Genomic DNA, 24,523 nt, shown 5'->3' with positions numbered 1-24,523 from the left:
CTCCTTAGCTTTTTAAGTTTACGAGCCAGTTACTCTGTAGTATGTTCCTCAGTTCTGACCGTCTGACCTTTGTGGTGATGAGGCGGTGGGGTGGAGCAGGGCTGTTACAGAAGAGATGCTCAGTTCTCATCCCGTCCTATCCAGTGGGGCCCGATTTGGTTTTTTTCCATTATCCATGATGTTCACTTTAATCACTTGATTAAGGCAGTATCCGCCAAGCTTCTCCATGGGAAAATTTCTTTTCCCTTTGTAATTAATAAATATGTTATGGGGATGTACCTTCAGACCAGGTAAATAATCTTATTTCTTGTTAGACTTTGATTCATTTATTTATATTGGTGTAGACTCTGTATTCATTGTGTTATAATTCATTGTGTATTTTGATGCTTGTGTCTCAGATTGGGCCCGTGGGTGCCCCTTCTAGCTGCCCTCTCTGTCCTCTTGTCATGTCTCATCATGTTTGGGCACCTTCTTGCTTTCTGGCACCATAAGGTGTTGCAGGCTCATCTTGTACTCTCTGAGCTCAGGAATTAGCCATGATCCCTTTTAATGGAACATAGTATTCAGAGACCAAGATTTCTGTACTACATATCATAAGTGCTATCAGTGTGTCCCTGCGCACAGTCTCAGCAGACAGAGTTAGGGAATCTACCTATTTATATGGAAATCCATGAGTCTTGATTGTAACCCCTAGTGCAGGCCCACCACCACTAGGTTCGTTCTGGTTTTTCCTTCTTTCCATGTTTGTAACACTCTTCTCTGAGCCGGAGAGGCCTTGTTCCCGTTACCCTATGTGTATTTGTTTGGTCAGCTCCCCTGCATGTGACCATTCTCCCATTGCTGGTGCTGCCCCCTCCATCCGACTGCAGCTTCCCCCAGTTGATTGATAGATGCTTATCCCGCCTCATGTCTTCAGGACTGAATTTTTCAGATAAGAGACTATTTTGCTCCTTTAGTTAATTATGGTTCCGTACTGTGAAATCATGTGAAGGGTCCCATCAGGTGACTGCTGTATCAATCAGGTTGAAACGAGCTTTTATTCAAGTTGATTCTCACTTTTCCCCAGAGAGTACTCTATTGTTTGACATGAGAGACTGCGCTGTAGTATTTACTCTTTGACTCATTCAACAAACATTTATTGAGCACCAACTCTGTGATAGGTACACTTTAGACACTGAGAATACAGTAATGAACAAAAAAGCCCCTGCCTTCATGGGGCTTATATAATAGTAGGGTAGACAGACTACAAAGAAATAATGTAGTCAGATAAACACTAGAAAGAAAAATAGGGCGGAGTCAGAGGGGAAGAGAATGAACATGGTGCTATTGCAGATATTTTAAGGCAATGTCTCTTTGAGGAGGTTATTTCTGAGAGGGACTTGAATGGGTAGAGTGTTGGTATCTAGGGGAAGAGTACTCCTGGCAGAATAAAAGAGTCCTAAGGTGGGAACATATTTAAGCTTCTTCTTCTTTTTTTTTTGCTGTTTTAATTTTAATTGTTGTTCAAGTACAGTTTTCTTTTACTTCCATCCCAGCCCATGCCCATATTTAAGCGTCTTGAAGGAACTATAAGGAGGTGAGTGTGGCCGGAGCTGAGCAGAGAGAAAGGGGAGTAGGACATTCTGTGGGTAGCTTGCTAGTGAAGACTTTTAGCCATGAAGTGGAGTAATTGATGTCAGCTGACACAGTGACCTCACAACAGGCATTTACTGAACTCAAAGAAGGCAGTTTCCATCATACATTCATATTTAAAAGGAACTTTCAAGTCTTTGGCGGAAAGTGTTTCCTAAGCCATTTTATATTGTGTTGCAAACTGTTAAAAGGTAGAATTATAAAGGCATATATTTTTTTGGAACTGCAAGTCTGCTCCAAGTTGGTTTAAGTGTCAGGGTGGCCGATGACTCGGGGGCTGTGAAAGAGTTCCCAGAGTACAGATGCAGAGAGCACAGTTTTTTATTCCCTTTCCAGGAGTGGAAAGTGTGGTACGGAGAGAGACACCAGCTTTGAGCTGTTACTGGCTTATAAAAGGATGTGGGGGTTGCTGTTGGGTGGCCTCTGGGCTGTTGGGGGCGATGTAACACAGGAGGTATCAGTTTGTTTTGCATTAGCTATACTTTGCTCCAGTGTTATCTTCTGTCTCTGGCTGTGGGAGGTGGGGAAAGATGGTTAGTCACATTCTGTTCTTGGTTCCCAGTAATTTCCAGGCCTGGGGACATAAGCTCCAAAGAGTAAAATGGCAGTCCTGTTTAACGAGGTCATAGGTTTGCTCGGCAAATGGCACCACAGTGACAAATGGCACTGGCATCCTGTAGCGCAGCAGTGTAGCCACCGCTCCGGAACCGGAGGTTCGTAAAAGAACTCCATGGTCTATACAGATGAACAAATATTAACTGATAATAAAATCAGATTGGAACTGGAGGAGCCTAATAAGAGAAAAGCCATGTTTGATTAATACAACAAAAATAGTTTGAGGGACTCTAGTTTAAAACATTGGCCACTTTCTTGTCTGAGTTGACATGCTCTATGTTAAACCTAACCTTACAGAAAAATTGAACTTCATACTAAAATTTGCCTAGAGAGTAAGAAACAAATAGAATCAGAAGAATATAGTATACTTACTTCCAGATCAGAAGGAACATATGTATTATTCTAGCACTACTTAATACTATTAAATACTATCTTGGCACTATTAAAATAAAATGAATATTTTTACAAAAGAAAGAAAGAAAGTAGGAGATGAGACCAGAAAAGAAGCCAAGGACATAGAGGGTCATTTAAGATAAGGACTTGGTTTGTTTGTTTGTTTTTAAGATTGCATTTATTTCTTTTTAGAGAAGAGAGAAGGGCGGGAGGAAGAGAAACATCAATGTGTGGTTGCCTGTCAGGCGTCCCCCAGTGGGGACCTGGCCCACAACCCAGGCATGTGCCTGGACTGGGAATTGAACTGGTGACCCTTTGGTTCTCAGGCTGGCACTCAATCCACTGAGCCACACCAGCCAGGGACTTTGGAATTTTTGACTAAGGGAATTAATAAGATCTGGTTTTTTAAAATTAATTGATTGATTTTAGAGAATGAGAGGAAAGGGGAGAAAGAGAGAGATATCAGTTTGTTATTCTACTTTTTTATGTGTTCATTGCTTGATTCTTTTATGTACCCTGACCAGGAATTGAACCTACCACATTGGTGTATCAGGATGATGCTCTAACCAACTGAGCCATGTGGCCAGGTTGATTCATGGGTTTGTTTTTTTTTATTTTAAGGTTTTATTTATTTATTTTTAGAGCAAGGAGGGGAAGGAGAAAGAGAAGAAGAAAAACATCAGTGTGTGATTGCCCCTCGTATGTCCACTGCTGGGGACCTGGCCTGCAACTCAGGCTCTTGCCCTAGACTGGTAATCAAACCAGTGACCTTTCGCTTTGTAGGACACGCTCAACCCACTGACCCAAGCCTGTGAGGCATGACCTGTGCTTTAAAAGTAAAGTGTAGCCTGCACCCTTTGGATCAATGGGTTGGGTGTCATCCTGGAAATGGAAAGGTCCCCAGTTGGTTTCCAGATCAGGGAAAACTCCTGGGTTGTGGGCCAGGTCCTGGGTTGGGGGTGTGTGAGAGGCAACCAGTCGATGTTTCTCTTGCACATGAATGTTTCTCTCCCTCTGTTTCTCCCTTCCATCTCCTTTCTCTAAAAATAAATAAATAAAACCTTAAAAAATATATGGTAAAGTGTAGCCCTGGTTGGGTTCCCCAGTTGGCTGGAGCATCCTCCCAATGTGCCACACCGAGGTTGCGGGTTGAATCCAGTTCAGGGCACATACAGGACTCAGCCAATGAATGCATGAATGGGTGGAGCAACAGACCCATGTGTCTCTTCCTCCCCCACCCCCTCTCTAAAATCGATAATAATTTTTAAAAAGGTAATGTGTATAGAGAGGTAAGGGAGGACTCAAGGTCTCAGTGGTTATGTGGCTTTCAGACTGTGTGCTCTATAATAAAAATATTTTTTAAATTGTGACCTAGTGAATATATTCATATATATATTTTTTATAGGTGAAACTACAATATTTGCTCTTATTATATGTAATAGGTCATGATAATTTTAATTGTTAACTATCTTCTGTCTCATTGTAAAACAGTTTGTAAGTCATAAATTTCATGACCCATTACATGTAATGTAATGGATTGTAATGGATTGCTACCTACTGTTTGACAAATAGTGTTAATCCCCTATGACAAAGCATTCTTGTATAATGAAAATCTTTGTGCAGACATATATATGATGACTTCTTTTTTGAGAAATAATTTTTGAGGAAAATCTTACCTTATAGTTGGACATTTGTGGTACTTTGAATAATTAGTAGTTTTTTTCTTTTAACTAGAAATGGAATTAAGTATGCTATTCATACTATTCGCAAGCTACAAAATACCAAGAAATTAACAAAATTTAATTTAAATAAGGTATGACATCTTTATGAAAAAAGCATGAAATATAATTAGAAGACATAAGTTTCTAATAAATGAAGAACTATACCATGTTTCTAAATGGGAAATGTATTCTATCATAAAAATGTCAATAATCCAAAATTAAGATATAAATCAAATGCAGTTTCATTCAACATTTCAATTTTTGTGGGAGATTGCTTTAAGTGGTCTAATACATTTGTGTATATCTGAAATTTTTCCTAATAAAAAGGTTTATGATAAAGGTCTCATAATTATTTCTGTAACTTTCTTTTTTCTGTCAATATTCTTTTTGTACTTTTCCCTGTTGTTAGATGTACATCTTGTTTATCCATTTTATTGACAAAGAGTCTATTTTGTGTGACTGATGTACAGTTTCATCTACTATTGATGGATATTTCATTTGTTTCCAGTTTTTCATCATTTTAAACAATGCTGCAGCTAACGTATTTGGATCTCTTTCTTTTGTCCTGGAAGGATACTTTTTTTTTTGAGAGAGAGCAATGTATATAGACTAAGTCTCTCCCTCCAACTTGCATTGTATATCTACGTATGCTTTTGTGGGCCTCCTGAGTTATCTCTCGCTGCATGTATATAGGCTTGTGTGTGTTTGTATAAGTGTTGTATAATTATGAAAGCATTGGAATTAGTCTGATGACATTTGTACGTTGGTTACATGGACTGAGGCACATCGATTTATGGTTCCACTTATTTATTCATTCATTGGTTGATTCTTGTATGTGCCCTGACCCAAAATTAAACCGACAACCTTGTCACATGAGGACAGCAGTCCGACCAACTGACTTATGGCCAGAGTTCTAATTCTGTGTTTTTTTCTCTAAACATATCTATATTATGTTATTTTTCCATTACCATTTGGTCCCCTTGTGCCCCTCTTCCCCCCTTGTTGTGGTTTTGATTTGCATTTCTCTAATGACTAATATTAAGTGTTTTTTGCGTGTGTTTACTGGCCATATAATTGTATATCTCTTTGGAAATGCATTTGAATACCTATTTACTTTGTTCATTTTTAAATTAGGTTATTTGCCTTATTGTTGAGTTGTAAGAATACCATATGTTTTATTGTATTTTTAAAGTACTGCTTTATTTGTTTGCAAAAATGAGGGTTTTTTTTCTCTTCTTATTGGAAGGTCCCATCCAAAATGAACTGATGTCTTCACAAGGATATAATTCTCAGCTCCCAGGGTCCTACTCTCATCTAATACCAGCAAAGACTTTGAATCCCATCTCTGTACAGTCTAAGTATGGTGGTTCTCAGACTGTTTCTCCATTAAGTAATTATCAGGGACCTGGGCAGACTCTTCATCGACCACCTGTGGCTTCTAACCCGGTAACACCTTCACTCCATAGTGGTCCTGTTCCCCGAATGCCACATCATGCATCTCAGAATCCATCTGCTACCCCAGTGCCTTCTGGTAGCTTTCATCCTGGAGCCAATGTATCACCGCCTTTGAATTGGCAATACAACTACCCACCCACAGGACTACAGACGAATCACGGCCCTCATGTATCATCCGGACCAGCTGGGTCCGGGAATACAAATTTGACAACAGGTCATCAATACGTTTCTTCTGGAGATCCTTCTCTTCAAAACAACTTCATAAAATCAGGTGAGAGTTTTCAAAAATATAGAAGTGGGAAACTTTTTCTTACTCAGATGTTTGAATTAATACTTCAAGCCTTAAAACCATATGGAAGACTATTGATTTTTTTAAACCATTGTTAACGTTTGAATAAATTGCTTCTCTAACCTTTAAGATAACTTAAAATTACGAGTTGTTCCTGCTTTGCTTCTTATCCTCTGTTTCTTTGAGGTGCTTCCGATATTTCAGGGATTGAGGTATGCGTGTGGAACCACTTCCTTAAGGACTGGTCATCACTTTTCGTAGCTGGGTTCTGTTTGATGTTCCAGGGAAGCTTAATCCCTGTGGTCTCTCTTTGGTCTTGATCTGAGGCTTGGGTTATCTTTTCGTTATGGCATAAACAGTTTTTGGCCCTAGAAACTGTAGGATCCTGGATGTCAAAACAGGTAATACTTTTGGAGTGAGGACAGAGACTTGTATCTGTGTTTTCTTCTGAGAGTTTTATATCAGGTTGGCCAAAAAGTCTGCTAGTTTTTTCTGTAAAATAAAAGACACATTTTTCATTTTCACCAATAACTTTATTAATTTGGATATTCTGAGTATGTCAGCTATCTCCCACTATTGGCTTCTAGTCGGTAGAGGCCAGGGGTGCTGCTGAACATCTTCTAGTGCATATGACAGCTGCACAGCAAAGAATTATTTGGTCAGGCCCTGGCTGGTGTAGCTCAGTGGATTGAACGTGAACTGCGAACCAAAGGGTCTCAGGTTCAATTCCCAGTTAGGGTGCATGCCTGGGTTGCGGGCCAGGTCCCCAGTGGGGGCCATGTGAGAGGCAACCACACATTGATGTTTCTCTCTTTCTCTTTCTCCCTTCCGTCCTCTCTCTAAAAATAAATAAAATATTTTTTAAAGATTTTATTTATTTATCTTTAGAGGGGAAGGGAAGGAGAGAGGGAGAGAAAGATCAATGTACAATTGCCTCTTGTGTGTCCCCTGCTGGGAACTGGCCTGCAACCCAGGCATGTGCCCTGCTGGGAATCGAACCTCGATACTCTGGTTCGCAGGCCCGCGCTCAATCCACTGAGCTACACCAGCCAGGGCAATAAAATCTTTAAAAAAAAAAGAATTATTTGGTCAGAATGTCACAAGTACCAAGAAACTTCTCAAACCACTTTTGACACGTTTGATCAGTCACAGCCCCTTCTCTCAAAATATTTTTTTTGTGTTTCACTTGCATTTTTACCTTTCATAAAATAGTAAGCATAACATACTGAAATGTTGTATATCTTCTTCCATATTCACTATTAAAATGTCTGCACACAAATTCACCAATTTTGATAAGTTTTTTTTAATGCACGCTGATGTGACAGCTGTGACAATACAATCTAACAAAATAATTTTGAATGAAGTTGAAAACAACTAAGCATTTCTAGGGCCACTGTACAGAAAAAAACTAAAGGAACTTTCAGGTCAGCCCATTAGTTTTAGCTCCCACATTAAGGTCTTTGATCAATTGTTTAAGAAATTTTATTTATTTATTTTTAGAGCAAGGGGAAGGGAGGGAGAAAGAGAGGGAGAGAAACATCAATTGGTTGCCTCTCCCACATGACCCAACAAGGCCCAGGCCCACAGCCCAGGCATGTGCCCTGACCTGGAATTGAACCGGCAACTGTTTGCTTTGTGGGGCATTGCACAACCAACTGAGACATGCTAGTCAGGGCTCTTTGATAAGTTTGGAGTTAATTTTTGTGTATGTTGTTAGGTAGGGGTTCATCTTGTGCGTGTGAAGATGTAGTTGTTCCAGGACTATGTGATAGGCCATTCTTTCTACCGTAGAATTATCTTGGCACCCTTGTTGAAAATCAGTTGATCCTAAATGTAAGGGTTTATTTCTGGACTCTGAGTTCTATTTTACTGATCTATGTGTCTATCTTCATACCAGTACTAAACATCTTTATTATTGAGGTTTGGTAGTGAGCTTTGAATTTGGGAAGTGTGACTCTACCAACTTGCTTTTTCTTTTTCAAGATTGATTTGGCTGTTCTGGGTTCCTTGCTTTTCTCCATAAAAACTTTAGAATCAACTTGTCCATTTTTGTAAAAAAAAAAAAAGAAAGAAAGACAACTGGGATTTTGACAAGGAAATATGTTGAAACTATATCACTTGAGGAAGAAATCTATATATTCTTGGATTGACTTGGATCTTTTTATTTTTAACCTCAGTATTTGGTCATATCGCTTTCAAAAGAAGGTTTATTTAAACTATTAAAATTTGTCTTATACACTTACCAACATTAGTAGTGTTACTTTGAAAAGCATTTAAAATCCGGTATTGGCATTTGCAGGTTGATTCTGCTCAGCAGATATCCTTATGGAAATGAACTAGTGAGAACATTCAAGTTAAATAGTAATATCAATAGTTACCTTTTTATACTCATGTGTATTTCTGCATTGATATACTATATACCCTTCATCAGGCTTGTAGTTTGTTAACTGCTGAACTACTTACGTTTCTTACCTCTTAGCTTCTTGACTAGCCATTGGCCCTGATAAATGCATGTTGGCCTTGTAACATTAAGGCTAATTCTAGAAATTTAGTTTCTTTGTAGAAATCTTTTGACCCACAATTGTTAGCACCAAGTTCTTCTGGTTACTTTTATTCTCGTTCATTTGACACCATGAGTGAGCATAATCACTTAAAATAATGAATATTTACTTCATTATTAATAAAGGTAACATTTACTGAATATTTATTATTTTCCGGCACTTTACCAACCTTTCATATGTGTTATGTTACTTAATTTTCACAACAGTCTCTTTTACAAGCAAGAAATCTGAGGCTTGAATAATTTACCCAAAGCCACGAGAAAATAATTCGGGAACAGGTAGTCTCTAAAAACTATTTAAAAGTAGGTATAGCTTCTTGTTTAAATGCACATGATTGATAATCTGAAATATTTCTGGCTGTAACAGAAACTTGCAGGGAGAGCGCCCTGACTGCAGCACAGGTGTGGTGAAAGAGACACAGCGTCAAACTTATTTTCGAAGGTTTCCATGTAAAAGAAGGAGACAGATATATAAACTAATAAAATGAACCTAAAATAAATGTATGACTACCCTTTTTCATTATGAGACCTCTAAAAAAGCTCTTCATTTTTTAACCTCTGTTTTTCAACCAATCATTGATAGTAGGTGCCTGATTGACTTCAAAACTGTGTATCTAGATTACACTAAATTTCTAGTTCACATATTAAAATTCTTTTTTCCCCCACCCTTACTTTAGCTGTAGGGATCTCAGAAGGCAGATTCTAAAGCTCTAGTTATTAGTGTTATGAATAAGATTTATGCAGCTTGAAAAAATAATATCTATTCCATTAAATGTAGCATACATTTGGATTCAAAAATACTCCTTTCAAAGCTCGAGAAATCTCTGTAAGTGCACTTGCATGCTGTTAAACATTAGGTTGTTCCATTTTTATGGCCAGATGTACCATACATTCTTGTTCATGTTGAGTTGGTAATGTACCTTGCCCTTTTGTTCCTTTGACTTGTCTGTATTGCCAAAGGTCTGTGTGGGTGCTTCTCTGATAAGGGAGTTACATGGTAGTAATCTTTGTCTTCTCTTTTGTCAGTAGGTCGCTGATTAGTCTTGTTAGGAGCTCTAAGGTTTAGTAATGTGATAATTTTTCAATTCAGCCCTGGAGAATTGAACATTATTGAGGAAGCATATTGAAAATTTTTGTATTTGCCTATCTTTATTCCTTTAGTTTTGCAAAATACAGAATTAACTATAGAATATATTATACGTAAAATTTATTATCTGTTTTATTTACAAATTCAAAGGATAAAAAAAGTCTTGGGGTCAAAATTAAATCACATACTTATCAATAGTATTTAATTTACTTTGTAGACTTTGTTTCTCCTCTTTAGCAAATGAAAATTTGGAAGCAATATATATTTTTTAATGCTTTTTCTTTTTAAGATTTTATATATATTTTATCTTTTTAAAAGAATATTTATTTATTTTTAGAGAGGAAGGGAAGGAGAAAGGGAGAGAATCAATGTGTGGTTGCTTCTCGTGCGCCCCCTACTGGGGAACTGGCCTGTAACCCAGGCGTGTGCCCTGACTGAAAATCAAACCATCTACCCCTTGGTTCTCAGACTGGCACTCAATCCACTGAGCCATACCAGCCAGGGCAGCCATAGTTTTTTTATCCACACATCTACTGATGGACACTATACCTGCCCTATAAATGATTTGATGCTGAGTTCATACTTACACTGCTTTAATAATTGAGAGGTAAGAAGCATTGTAGGAAAGAGTTTGGAATGTGTAAAATATGCATATAAATTAAGTCATAAACCTAAGAAGTTAATATATTTCTGGTAATTTGTTGGCAGTTATAATTAAAATGTAAATTTTAAAGTTACTCAGATTTGGTAAAAGGCTGTTTTGGCCTTTGTCTGAAATTTTTTTATTTTATTTTATTTATTTATCCTTAGAGGGGAAGGAAAGGAGAGAAGGAGAGAAGTATCAATGTGTGGTTGCCTCTCATGAGTCCCCTGCTGGGAACTGGCCTGCAACCCAGGCATGTGCCCTGACTGGGAATCGAACCGTGATCATGTGGTTCGCAGGCCTGAGCTAAATCCACTGAGCTACACCAGCCAGGGCTTGAAATTCTTAAGTAATGTGTGAAAAACCAATGTTTCCATAGGTTCGGCACCCCCCATGGTGAATTCACCTCTGCCTACCACTTTTCAACCAGGAGCTCCTCTTGCACCCCCTCCAATGGGAGGACCACCTCTGGTGAGGGCTCTCACTACTCAGAAATCATCGCAGGGGGCTGGGCCCCAGCCCTCATTCAGTTCAGCTGTCAGACAAGAAGGTAAGCATGGCAAAACCAAGTCAAGTCCTAAAAGTTTGACTTAGGGTAGGAGGATGAATGTTATCTGAAATCTGTGCATCTATATCATATTTTTCCAGAAATTTAGTTGTTTTGTTTGGTTAGGGTTGGCCTTCAGAATTTTTATTTATTTATTTATTTTTAGAGAGGGGGAAAGGAGAGAGAAAGAGGGAGATAAACATTAATGTGTGAGAGACACATCACTCAGTTGCCTCTTGTATGTCCCCAACTGGGGACCTGGCCTGTAACCCAAGGATATGCTTTTACTGGGAATCACACTAGCAACCCTTTGGTTCGCAGTCCAGAAGTCACTCCACTGGGCCACACCAGCCAGGGCACTTTGGAAGTTTTTAATGTTGCTCTCAGAAATGCTGGAATCTTTCAGATAGTCTATACATTTATAAACTCCACAAAGGACCATCCTTTTTAGAAGTTTATAAAGTTATTTGATACTTTTGTGTATTGTATATTTAACAACTGTCAGTGTTTGAAATTTATATTTCAACATTTGACATTTTTCTTGGGCTGTGGTTGAAACCTTATTTGTCATTCATAAAGTTATCTGAAATTAGCTACACTCTTGCAGATATTGTAACAATGTTCTAATGTAAATATTGGTAAACTTACTTCTTAGGTATTACATCAAGTACCAATAATGGATCTATGGTGGTTCACAATAGTTATGATGAAATTGAAGGCGGTGGCTTCTTGGGTGAGATGCTATGAAAGTTTTTTTTCCCCTAAGTATGTGTTCATTCCTGGAAACAAAGAAGAAATCTTCATAATCATGATCCTCAGCAATATACTCTGGTTTTCTTTTATCTCCATGCATATAGATTTTTTTATTAGTTTATCTCCTTTGAATTGGGATTGTGGGCTTTATTATTGCATTATGACTATAGGGTTTTTTAAATCAATTAGAGCTATTAAAATTTATTTAAGCAGTTGAACATTGAGTATGTTTTTTTTTAAAGATTTTATTTATCTTTTAGAGGGGAAGGGAAAGAGAGAAGGAGAGAAGTATCAATGTATGGTTGCCTCTCGTGAGTCCCCTACTGGGAACTGGCCTGCAACCCAGGCATGTGCCCTGACTGGGAATTGAACCGCGATCGTGTGGTTCGCAGGCCCGAGCTAAATCCACTGAGCTATACCAGCCAGGGCTGAGTATGTTTTTTTTTAAAGATATTATTTATTTATTTTTAGTGAGATGGGGAAGGCAGGGAGGAAGAGAGGGAGAGAAACATCAATGTGTGGTTGCCTCTCACTTGCCCCCTACCAGGGACCTGGCCTGCGACCCTTTGGTTCTCAGGCTAATGCTCCATCTACTGAGCCACACCAGCCAGGGAAATACGTTTTCATTAAAGTTGTTTTGAATTAGAATTTTTTTCTGAATTCAAAGTTTAATACATATAAAAAATTAACTGTACCAAACTTATTTTTGTTTATAGCTGTAATCTACATTAAATGGAATTTAATCATTGCTATTACTTTGTTACTAGTGTTTATTTGACTTATTTTACAAAACTAGTAAGTGAAAGCACTATATTATCCAAAGGACTTTGGAGTTATAATTCCATGGCTCTCTGTGTTGATTGCAACTATTCTGGAGTATAAAATAGAACTTAAAAGTTACCTTGTTTCTAGCAACACCACAGCTTACTAATAAGAATACCACTGTGAGCCGAAATGTCGGGTATTCGTATCCCTCCTTACCACCCGGGTATCAGAACGCCACAGCGCCTAGTGCGGCCGGAATGCCGCCCTCTTCCCTGAGTTTCCCAGCTGGGCCACAGGCCTTTACTCAGGTAAAGTTTTGCTTTTGTTTTGTTACTTATTTTTCATCTTTTGGTTTAAACTATATGCACATGAAAAAGTTTTAGGAAGCGTATAACCAATTAGAATAATAACAATGGGTATTTCATAGGACTTTGGTTCTGTTACATATCTCTAGAACCAAAAAGTTGACCAGAGTCTAGATTATGGTTTTATTTAGAGAGAAATTAAGTAACTAAGTTCTTATGCACTTCTCTTCAGCAGAAGACATTATAAAGGCTGCTTACTTTGAAATTATATATCTTTAGACTCCCTTAGGTGCTAATTATTTAACTGCAAGCATGAGTGGGTTAAGTCTACATCCAGAGGGGCTAAGAGCCGTGAATCTTCTTCAAGAAAGAAACATCCTTCCATCAACCCCTGTGCAGCCTCCGGCTCCAAATCTGCATGAAGACATCCAGAGGCTCAACTGTAACCCAGAGTAAGGCTTCAGTGTGTTCTTGCTAAATAGGACTTCTTACTCATTCTAAAAATGTTCCAGATTTCTTGAGCTTCATATATTATGAACAAGTTGTAAAATACAGTAATTTATTAAAGTGGTTCTGCATGCAGAAAACAACTCTGTTAGTTGCTTACTTAATGGGTCTTTGAAATGTCCTAAGTTCAGAAATAGGTTTGTAACCTGAGGTGACTGCTACCCTTACCAGCTCCAATGGGAGTGCGGCATTCACTGTCATTGCGGTGGCTGTACCATTTCTTCAGCACAAAGTACGGAGATTTGATTCTATATAATCCTTTATTTGCTCTCATTTTAAATTGTTTTCATAACACATACGATTATAGTACTCTTTTTCTCCCCTAAAGTTGACCATGTAGGTTTAAATGTATATAGTGAAGATGTTCTGATAAATTGAATAAATAGTAATAAATTGTAATAAATAGTCTTTTAGAACCTTTAGCAAAGCTGAACTTTTTGTTAATAAACTTAACTTGCATGTACATATTTAGATTTATATAAAGAAATAGGTCATTTGATAGTCTGGACTCTCTTACACACAGCAGAGAGGAGATTTTCCTTAATTATATGATAGAGATTGGGACCATCTACCCTTTCTTTCTGAATAGGACTTAAACATTCAATTGGGATAAAATTTGAGAGGGCCCATTGAAGTACTTTATCTGTAATCTGATCCAGTGTTAAAATGTGTACCTTTTAAATCTTTTTGTTGTGGTTCAAAAATGGTCACAGCACCAACTGACACGGCATTTTTACATCAATGCAGGTTATTTCGATGCACACTGAGTAACATCCCCCAGACTCAGGCCTTGCTGAACAAAGCCAAGCTTCCTTTGGGACTGCTGCTCCACCCTTTCAAAGACTCGGCGGTATGCTTCACTCCTGAAAGTACATGTCCCTTAGAAAATTGTCTTGGTGATGAGGAGTTTTCTGTAGTAGCGCAAGAATCACATGTAGAATTTGTTTGAATTCTTTCTTAAAAAATATTGTATTTATTTATTTTTAGAGAGAGGGGATGGGAAGGAGAAAGAGTGGGAGAGAAACATCAGTGTGTGGTTGCCTCTCATGTGTCCCCTACTGGGGACCTGGCCTGCAACTCAGGCATGTGCCCTGACCGGGAATCGAACTGCGCTCAATCCACTGAGCCACACCAGCCAGGGCTGTTTGAATTATTTAGGATTCAAACTATCTTTAGGAATATGACTGTTGACAGATGCTTTTGTTTGTAATTCAACCATGGTATATATAACCAAACTCTTGAAGTATGGTCAAATAAGCATATTGTTGATGAATCCAAGAAGTACTGAATATAATAAAGATACTAAAAGAAAATAAATAAATGAACCATATCATTGAAAAAAGATGTAAAATTATTTACCTATTAATGTACTTTACCCATTCTCCCATTCTTGGAGTAAAATTTGTTCATTTAAGAAGCTATTCATGAGCCCTGGCTGGTATAGCTCAGTGGATTGAGCTCGGGCCTGCAAACCAGAGTATCGTGGTTCGATTCCCGGTCAAGGCACATGTCTGGGTTGCAGGCCAGTTCCCAGCAGGGTACGCATGAGAGGCAACCATACATTGATATTTCTCTCCCTCTCTCCTTCCCGTCCCCTCTGAAGATAAATAAATAAAATCTTTTTAAAAAAAAAAAGCTATTCATTAAAGGGCTTTTTTTCAAATCCTCATCCGAAGCATTTTTTCATTGCTGAGAGAGAGAAACCAATCGGTGGCTTCCTGGTTCATGCCCCAACTGGGGATTGAACCTGCAACCTAGGTATGTTCCCTGCCCGGGTATCAAACCGGCAGTGTTTCGGTTTATGGGACAGTGCTCCACCCAGGCCACATAGGCCAGGGCAAGCCCTTTCACTTTCGACCTAAAGCTCTGGTACCTGGACATATGGCCACATATTCTTGGGAGGATCAGTGCGTAAGTAAATTAGTTTTCCCCAAACAAATCTCCTTTTGATGAGGAGATTGTATTGCCTTTATGGACTTTTTTATATGAAGACTTTACAACTTTTAATGTGTAGGATAAACTTTAAGTAGGAACATAATTGCAAAGTTTAAATTGAATATTTAAATATGACTCCTCTTTCATGAGAACTTAGCCTCTTGATGTAACAAGAAGAAACTTCTGAATGATTTCATTAGCTCTTTGTTTTAGAATGTTGATCATTCCTTTGCCACCCATCTCAAAAATACATTGTAAGTTCACTGCCCTTGCTGGCAAGGATCAGTGGATTGAGCACTGGCCCATGAAATTAGAGGTCGCTGGTTTGATTCCCAGTCAGGGCTCATGCCTGGGGTGGGGCCCGGGTCCCCAGTTTGGGGGCGTGTGAGAGGCAACTGATCAATGTAGCTCTCACACATTGATGTTTCTCTCCCTCTCTTTCTCATTCCTTCCCACTTTCTCTAAAAGTAAATAAATATTTTTTTAAAATCTACTATGCTGGTTTTGCAATGTAAATGTTTAATAAGAAAGTAAATACTTATTAAAAGGTAGATTTTAAACCCTGGCCATGTGGCTCAGTTGTTAGAGTGTCGTTCTGATACACATGGGTTCGATCCCTGGTCAGCACATAAAGAGGCAACCAGTGAATGCATAAACAAGTGGACCAACAAATCGATGTTTCCCTCCTTCCCTGTCTCTCTTTGTCTCTTTCTCTAAAATCCGTTTTAAAATACATATTAAAAATAAGTAAATAAGCCCTGGCTGGCGTAGCTCAGTGGATTGAGCACAGGCCTGCGAACCAGAGGATCACGGTTTGATTCCCAGTCAGGGCACATGCCTGGGTTGCAGGCCAGTTCCCTGCAGGCCAACTCCCAGCAGGGGACGCACGAAAGGCAACCATACATTGATGTCTCTCTCCCTCTCTCTTTCCCCTCTAAAGATAAATAAATAAATAAAATTTTTAAAAAAAGGAAAAAAATAAGTAAATAAAAGGTAAGCTTTAAGAGCCTAGTCCTGAAGAAAAGCAATAGGGTTTCAAATCAATACATTTCCGCTATGTAATTTTTGTGTGTGGTAATTTGGACATATCTTCTTACCTTAGGTTTTTTCTCAAAAAATTGTAATATCCCAACCACAATTTGGAACGTACAATTAATGCCTCACCTTTAGCTATGATGATCGCTGCTGCTAAACAATTAATTCTGTTTCACCAGCAGCCACCTGTGGTCACATCCAGCACAATTGTGCGATGCCGTTGGTGCAGGACGTACATCAACCCTTTCGTCAGCTTTCTCGATCAAAGAAGATGGAAGTGTAACATATGTTATCAAGTCAATGATGGTATGTTTTTTTTAAACATTTAGAAGTTTCTACTTGCATTGTAGGGAAATCAGATAATACAGATGTAAAGTTAAAACAAAAAACAAAAAAAACCCTGTCTTATTTACCTACAATTATTCCACTTAGAGTTAGTTTGTTACCTTTTCTTCTATGCACTTATACTTACATATAAATAATTACATACTTTCAAAGCAAAACAGTGGTAATGTTACTTTGATACCACTTTTAAATTTTATTCTATAAGGTAGATAATAAGTGATATACTTTATGGTATTAATTAAGACTATAATTTAAGAAATTTTTATTTAGTATGCCAAGCGAAATAAGCCCAGCAGTGAGGGACAGCTACCATATAATCTCACCTTTAACTGGAACATAATCAACAACAACAAAAACAAACAAAATATAATCAGACATTGAAATTAAGAACAATCTAACAATACCAAAAAGTGGGGGAGGGGACATTGGGGGGAAGGGTTTTCAGGAACTACTATAAAGGACTCATGGACAAAACCAAGGGGGAGGGTGGGAGCAAGGGAGGGAGGTGGGTTTGGCTGGGGTGGGCGGGGTGGCGGGGTGGGGAAATGCAGACAACTATAATTGAACAACAATAAGAAAATTTTTTAAAAAATTTTATTTAAAAATTGTTTGATGCCTTTACTCTAGGGCAGCAATTTTCAACAGTGTGCCACAAGAATTTTTAAAACATGCGCTACCTAACTGTTGAATCATGGGCACTGACCTCTTTTTCCTTAGACTGTCAAATAAGTAAATGACAGCAGCCAACACAGTGATAGCTGTTTGGTGTGAATGAATCAAAATTACACCTATTTTTTTTACTAGATCCTCAAAAAATATATTTTTTTGATGTGCTGTAGAATTTTAGAAATTAGTTTATGTGTGCCATGAGATGAAAAAGGTTGAAAATTGGTGTTCTAGAGTAAAAGAAAATAAATCCACAGAATACCTGCCATTAGCTTCATTCACTGCTGTATAAAGGCAGATGTGGGCAGTGTTAGAAGGTTAGTTAAATGTAGTTTTCTCAGTAACTAGGGAGGAGGAGATCTCTTTTAGTAACTCATAATTTATTTTTGAGGAATATCATCCAACCAACAGCACTTTAATAGGATTGTAAAAGAAAAAAGGTATGCTGATATCCATTGCAAATTAAGTTTCTGGCCCTGACCTGCAGGGCTTAGTTGGTTAAGCATGGTCCTGCAAAGTGAAAGGTCACTGGTTGGACTCCCAGTCAGGGCAGGGCACATGCCTGGGGTGTAGGCCGGGTCCCCGGTTGGGGTGTATGTGAGAGGCAACCAGTTGATGTTTCTTTCCCTCTTTTTCTCTCCCTTCCCCTTGGTCTAAAAGTAAACAAATAAAGTCATTTAAAAAAAAAGAAAATTAAGTCTCTGCTTGGAAGGAAATTTCATTAAGCATTGGGAAATAAAGGAATTTAAGATATTTTTAAAAGCCATTTTTATTATTTGCATTTTTTAAGAGTAGAGGAGCGTGCTGGTGTAGCTCAGCTGGTTAGGTGTTATTCCACAAACACAAAGGTCTCCCATTCGATTCCTGGTTAGGGTATGTGCCTGGGTTGTGGGTTTGAGGCCCCTGTAGAACGCAGCCAATTGATGTTTCTTTTGCACATCAGTGTTTCCCTCTCCCCGTCCCTTCTCCCTCTCTTAAAAAAAAAAGAGTGGAGGAAAGTGAGGATAGATTAAGAGTACTCATTTTTCTCTATAATAATTCAGAAAATTTGTATACAGTGTTTAATACACCTTTAAAATCTTATGTGTATGTGTTTCAGTATGTGAAATGAAATTGTAATAAAGGTTGAAGTCACTCTTATATAGCCCAGAGTAGCCCAGACCATTTCATGAACCATAGCTTACATAGGAATTTGAATTTCTAAACAGTGGGAAGACAGATGCAATGATAATTCATTTAGAAGACACTATCTGAGCCTTATCATAATAAGTGATGGGCAGCTGACGTTCCACAGTGGCCTCACTAATTAATGAAATTCGACAAACCCTTAGACTTTGTAGGAGCAGTTAGAGTCTGTATACATGAATATTATATGTCAAATGTGAATGTTCTTGTACCATTGAAATTTAAGACAAAGTTTAGTCTTGCATGTAAGAAAATAATTGGCATTTAATGAGTTTTTATCATTTTTCAAGCTATTTTAGAAAAGCTGTTATAGCAAGAATTAAGACAAAGAGGATGCTGGAAGACACTTAGAAAGTGATTTAGTTACAAAAACAAGGTATACATAGGGCCATTCAGTATATGCGGAATTTGAATGAATCTTCAAAACAAGGTGTATGCGTTACCCCTTAATATTTAGTCTATATTGAAGTGTTTATAAATTACTAAATGAAGACAAAAGCCAAATGCAGGGTTTAGTAAACTTAATCTTTTAGTTTTATCACTATATGGTGTTTACTTACATAGTTCCTGAAGAATTCATGCGCAACCCTTTGACCAGAATCTATGGAGAACCTCACAAAAGACCTGAAGTTCAAAATGCCACTATTGAGTTTATGGCTCCATCAGAATACATGGTAAGTTTTCAGTTTTTAGTACAGCTTATTCATCTGATAATACTGGATTTTAAATGAGACAATATAGTGTCCTTTAATGGAATTTTATGGTTTTAAATTGATAAAAGTAGCATGCTTGTGCCTTTTCCTTCCCCTCTTTTCCCCTCAGGTGTGCATCTCCACGAGACTTGCAACCAGGGGAGCAGTGGGCAGCGGTAGCTCTTCCCGGCCCCACCACCCCCAGCCTGTCTCCGGGTCCCCTTTTCTCTGACTCTCTGGGGAGTCACAGCAGCCCTGCCTGTGCTCTCCTGTCACTTCTCTCCTTCCTTGTGTCAGTGGCCCCAACTTTAATACACATACTCTCCAAACAGAAAAAAAAATTCATAGGCATTAGACTCATTCATTATAAAAATAGTTAATTAGTATATGAGAGTAAGTCTGAAAAGTGTGTGTAAAGTTCCATTTATGTTCTTATGTGTTCATCCAGAAATTTACAATATCATATTGGGACCATATTTACTTCTAAGTCACTTCCAATTTTTTTAAAGATTTTATTTATTTTTAGACAGAGGGGAAGGGAGGGAGAAAGAGTGAGGGAAACATCAATGTGTGGTTGCCTCTCATGCACCCGCTACTGGGGACCTGGCCCACAGTCCAGGCATGAGCCCTGATCTGGGAATCAAACCAGTGACCCTTTGACTCACAAGCTGGTGCTCAATCCACTGAGCCTCACCAGCCAGGGTTTATTACAAATAATGGTGTGATAAACATCCTCTTGCAAGTACTTTTATACACTTGTGTAAATGTCTGAGGTCTTGCATTTTAAAAATAATAATAATGTTTAAGCAAGCAAAATATGACCAAAGACACTGAAATACACAGAACAGGCTGACAAGGACTAGAGGGGAGAGGGAAGAGAATTTCAGGGGAAAAGGGGAAGGATTCACAGGAAGAAGTATAAAGGACACATGGACAAAAACTAAGGTAGAGGGGGCAGAAATGAGAGGGAGGTGGGGAGCACTGAGGGGTGGGAGTATAAGACAGAAAACTGTACTTGAATAATTAAATAAATTTTTTAAAAAATAAAAAAATTAGGACTTCCACCAAGATGGAGGCATAGGTGGAAACACTGTGCCTTCTCCCACAACCAAGTTTCAATACAACAAAGGTTTGGAGAACAAAGACACAGCCAAAGAACAGAAAATTGAATTATACAGAAGTCTGACAACAACCAACCGTTCAACGGGGACGGTAAGAGGGGCGGAGCCAGCAGCGGAGCAGGGTCAGGCAGGACAGATGCCCCAACCTAGGCACGCAAGTGGCCCGGACCCAGTCAGGGTATGGGGCAGACTGACCACAGTCGCACATTCACGCACAGTGAGACGGACCACGCAGGCCCCAGGGGGCGAGGGCTGAGAGCGGTGGCACACTCGCGTGCAGTGGAATGAAACACATGGGCCTGGTGACAGTGGTGGCTGCGGCACCTGTGGGGGCCACGGCGGCAGGCAGCAGACGGGACACAGTTGTTCCTCTTTGACCCCGCCCCCACATACAACGTCACAACCCAGCTACTTAGTTGCCCTGCTCTAGTGAACACCTTAGGGCTCCGATCCTGCTACTTAACAGGCACGAACAGCCCAAAAGATGGCGCAAGAAGAACTCAAAGTCCCAGAGCCAATAACTCTCAGCGACCGAGAAATTGCCAGTCTCTCAGAAGCACAGTTCAAGACACTGTTTATCGGGATGCTCACAGACTGGTTGATTATAGTCACAAATTAGAGGAACATATGAAGGCTAAACTAATTGAAATGAAGGGAGATGTCCAAGAAACCAATAGCGATGGAAAGGAAACTGGGACTCAAATCAAGGGAGTGGACCAGAAGGAAGAAAAAAATGACCAAAGAGAAAAATATGAAGAAACAAGAATTCAAAAAAATGAGGAGAGGCTTAGGAACCTCCAGGACATCTTTAAACACTCCAACAGCCGAATTATAGGGGTACCAGAAAGGGGAGAGAAAGAGCAAGTGGAAAACTTATTTGAACAAATAATAAAGGAGAACTTCCCCAGTCTGGCAAAGGCAATAGACTTCCAGGAAATCCAGGAAGCTCAGAGAGTTCCAAAGAAGTCGGACCCAAGAAGGAACACACCAAGGCACATCATAATTACACTACCCAAGACTAAAATGAAGAAGAGAATCCTAGAAGCAGCACGAGATAAAGGGACAGTCACCTACAAAGGAGTACCCATCAGACTGTCAGCGGATTTCTCAAAAGAGACCTTCCAGGCAAGAAGGGGCTGGAAAGAAGAATTCCAAGTCATGAAATCCAAAGACCTACAGCCAAGATTGCTTTATCCAGCAAAGCTTTCCTTTAGAATGGAAGGACAGATAAAATGCTTCTCAGATAAGGTCAAGTTCAAGGAGTTCATCATCACCAAGCCCTTATTGTATGAAATGCTAAAGGTACTTATCTGAGAAAAAGAAGATGAAAAATATGAACAGTGAAAGGACAGCAAACTCACAGTTATTAACCACCACACCTAAAACAAAAGCAAACCAAGAGGACAGCTAGATCAGGAGTGGAACCGTAGAAATGAAGAACACATGGAGGGTTAGCAACAGGGGAGTGGGAGGAGGAGAAGAGGGGAGAAGGTACAGAAAATAGCATAGACAGTAGGTAGAAAATAGATAGGGGTGAGGGCAAGAATAGTGGGGGAAATATAGAATGTAAGGAACTTGAGACACGTGGTTATAAACTAAGGGGGGGAGAATGGTAGGGGAGGGAGTGTGCAGGTAGAGGGGAATGAAGAGGGGGAATAGAACAACTGTAATGGTATAATCAATAAAATACATTTAAAAAATAATAAATAAATTAGAGATAATAATGAGAACATTTAAAAAGTATCTCAATAACAACTTGCTATCATAGCTATATAATTATGTGCCCTGAGACTACACCAACTAAAGTTTGTATTTATTTATATTTGAAAATTAGTCTTAAAGAATTCATTTCTTTAAATTATGTAAGGAGTGCATGCTTTACATAAACTGCAATAGTCTTGTATATGTGTAAATAAATCATTTCTATACTTGAAAAAAATAATTTTTAATGTTTAATTAGCCTAATGTTTAATTAGCAGTTCACATTTCACAAAGCACTATATTTTTTATCACAAACAGGTCGCTGAGCTAAGCTAAGGAAATACAATTAGTCCTGTTTTACAGATGTGAAAAGAGACTTATTATGTTAAGTGTAGGCTAAGAGACTTGTGAAATAGCATTTAATAAGTGGTAGAGCTTACATTAAATTCCAGGTCTTTTGATCTGATTGTTCTTTCACCATGCCATAATTGCCTGTAAGGAAAGGGGAGTATGAAGATAGGCCTTAACACCAACTTTTAATGTTTTATTTTAGTATTTTTTTGTGAGATAGTCTTTCTGTACCTGAGCCATTGGGGCCATTTTAGTATAGAAATTATGAGTGTTTCGTATGTTTTCACCACAAAGAAATTTCAGAGTAGAAAACATTTTTGTGACGCTTACATGGTTGGTAAATACCTTTCTGCAGCATAGCTGTCCCTTTGCTGAATTAAACCCAAAAGGTGCAGAAGCATTTGTTCTTTTGAATTGACCTTCCTGGGTTTCTTTTCTTTAATCTTCCAGGTTTTGCAAAAATGGCTTTCTTTAATTTTGGGACTTGCCTGTAGCAAGAGGTTTTGCTTTTTCCTGACTTACCTCTTGGGCAATAATTTCTATGATTCCACAAATGAAGTATGCAAAAAAGTAAAATAAAAGTTAGTATAGTACACTATATGCTCAGTTCTGGTTGTGGTTATTTGATGCCCTTAGTTGAACTAAAAACAGATCTTTGAATTTGGAAGTTTAAAAATATAGTTGTACATTTTTAAGAAACTTGGCTGAAATGTGTTGGTTAAATAACCAGCTCAGACAACTTAGGAATTTATACCTTTCAGAACTGTAATTCCCTTAAATTTTGAAATATAATGCATATACAGAGAAGTCTATAAAATATAAATATATAGGATACCAAATAATTGTAAATGCTCTGTTAGCACCACCCAGGTCAAGAAATTGAACACTGCTAATACCCCAAAGCCGCTGTTACCTTTCCACCCCTATTGTCCTAGAGAAAACACTCTTCTGACTTATGGCAGTCACATCCTCCCTTTTTTTAAGTGTGCATCTGAAGCAATATAATATCCTTCTGCCTGTTTTTTAATTTTTTTCTCTGCTCGTTTTTTTTTTTTTAAGATTTTTATTTATTTATTTTTAGAGAAGGGAAGGGAGGGAGAAAGAGAGGGAGAGAAACATCAATGTGTGGTTGCCTCTCGCGTGGCCTTCACTGGGGAATTGGCCTGCAACCCAGGCATGTGCCCTGACTGGGAATTGAACTGGTGACCCTTTGGTTCACGGCCCTCACTCAATCCACTGAGCTACACCAGCCAGGGCTAAATAATGCTTATTTTATTGTTTTACTGTATGTGGACAAGACAAATGTTAAATTTAAACTTAATCCTATTAAGTGTATTTAATGAGATCCCTTCTTTCTTCAGGTTCGACCACCTCAGCCTCCAGTGTACCTCTTTGTCTTTGACGTGTCTCATAATGCAGTTGAAACTGGATACTTGAATTCAGTTTGCCAGAGTTTGCTAAACAATCTGGATTTGTAAGTATCTTAATTCAGTTTAAATTCGAAACAACAGTGTTTGCAAAATGGATAAGTAGTTTCAAAATACAACAAAAGCTTTGTAATTATGTTCTAAAAGCTTACATAAATCAGTTGTGAACTTTAGGCCTTGCTTTCTCTGAGAAACTTTATTTTAACTTTTTATTATGGAAAAAGTTTAAACATATAGTAATAGTTCTTCCAGATATCCATTCCTCAACTTCAGCATTTTTAGCATTCAGCTGTTCTTGCCTCATGTAATCATACACACATACTTTTTTCCCCCTTGAGTATTTTAACGTAAATCCCAATCAGCCTGTCATCTTCCCTATAAATACTTGGAATTATTTTTGGCCTTAACTAAAATACAAGTACCATGCCAAACAAAATTAGCAATAATTTCATAGTGTGAACTTAAACCAGTTCAGTTTTTGTTCCTGGTTGTCTCAAAAATGTCATGTTTTTGTTTTGTTTTTTCTGTAGCTTTGTTCGAATAAGAACCTAACTGGGTTTACACATTGAATTTGGTTGTCTTATCTCTCAAGTCCCTTAAAATATCTGTACTTTACATGGTGCTTAGATACGTAATGTAACCTATAAAAGCTCGTGTGACCTTTTAGTGTACTGAACCACGGTGTTCTTGTGCTGTGTGGAAGAATGCGGAAAACCTATCTCACCAGAAGCAGACTAACCCCCTCACGTTGCCGATCAGGGGCGGCCGTGTCCTGCCTGCACTCGCAGTTTCA

General features: G+C 38.5%; 1 protein-coding gene across 5 annotated transcripts in view; it reads left to right on the top strand.

The window, feature by feature from the left end:
• SEC24A (SEC24 homolog A, COPII component) overlaps window positions 1-24,523 on the top strand; it is a 73,768-nt gene that overhangs the window by 11,952 nt on the left and 37,293 nt on the right. For 3 of the 5 annotated variants that reach the window (XM_037059518.1, XM_037059521.1, XM_037059522.1), the window contains 9 exons: window positions 5,608-6,087; window positions 10,775-10,945; window positions 11,598-11,675; window positions 12,608-12,768; window positions 13,045-13,217; window positions 14,020-14,122; window positions 16,422-16,548; window positions 19,003-19,112; window positions 23,665-23,777. In XM_037059518.1, the coding sequence (XP_036915413.1) occupies window positions 5,608-6,087; window positions 10,775-10,945; window positions 11,598-11,675; window positions 12,608-12,768; window positions 13,045-13,217; window positions 14,020-14,122; window positions 16,422-16,548; window positions 19,003-19,112; window positions 23,665-23,777 (1,516 nt within the window). The remainder of the gene's footprint in view (window positions 1-5,607; window positions 6,088-10,774; window positions 10,946-11,597; window positions 11,676-12,607; window positions 12,769-13,044; window positions 13,218-14,019; window positions 14,123-16,421; window positions 16,549-19,002; window positions 19,113-23,664; window positions 23,778-24,523) is intronic. The other 2 variants (XM_037059519.1, XM_037059520.1) reach the window with 2 other exon arrangements.

This window comes from Sturnira hondurensis, unplaced genomic scaffold (assembly GCF_014824575.4).
Source record: "Sturnira hondurensis isolate 20B ecotype Veracruz unplaced genomic scaffold, ASM1482457v3 Scaffold0011178, whole genome shotgun sequence".
NCBI classification, from domain to species: domain Eukaryota; kingdom Metazoa; phylum Chordata; class Mammalia; order Chiroptera; family Phyllostomidae; genus Sturnira; species Sturnira hondurensis.
Note: the sequence above shows the minus strand (reverse complement) of the source record. Positions and strands in the feature narration are given on the sequence as shown.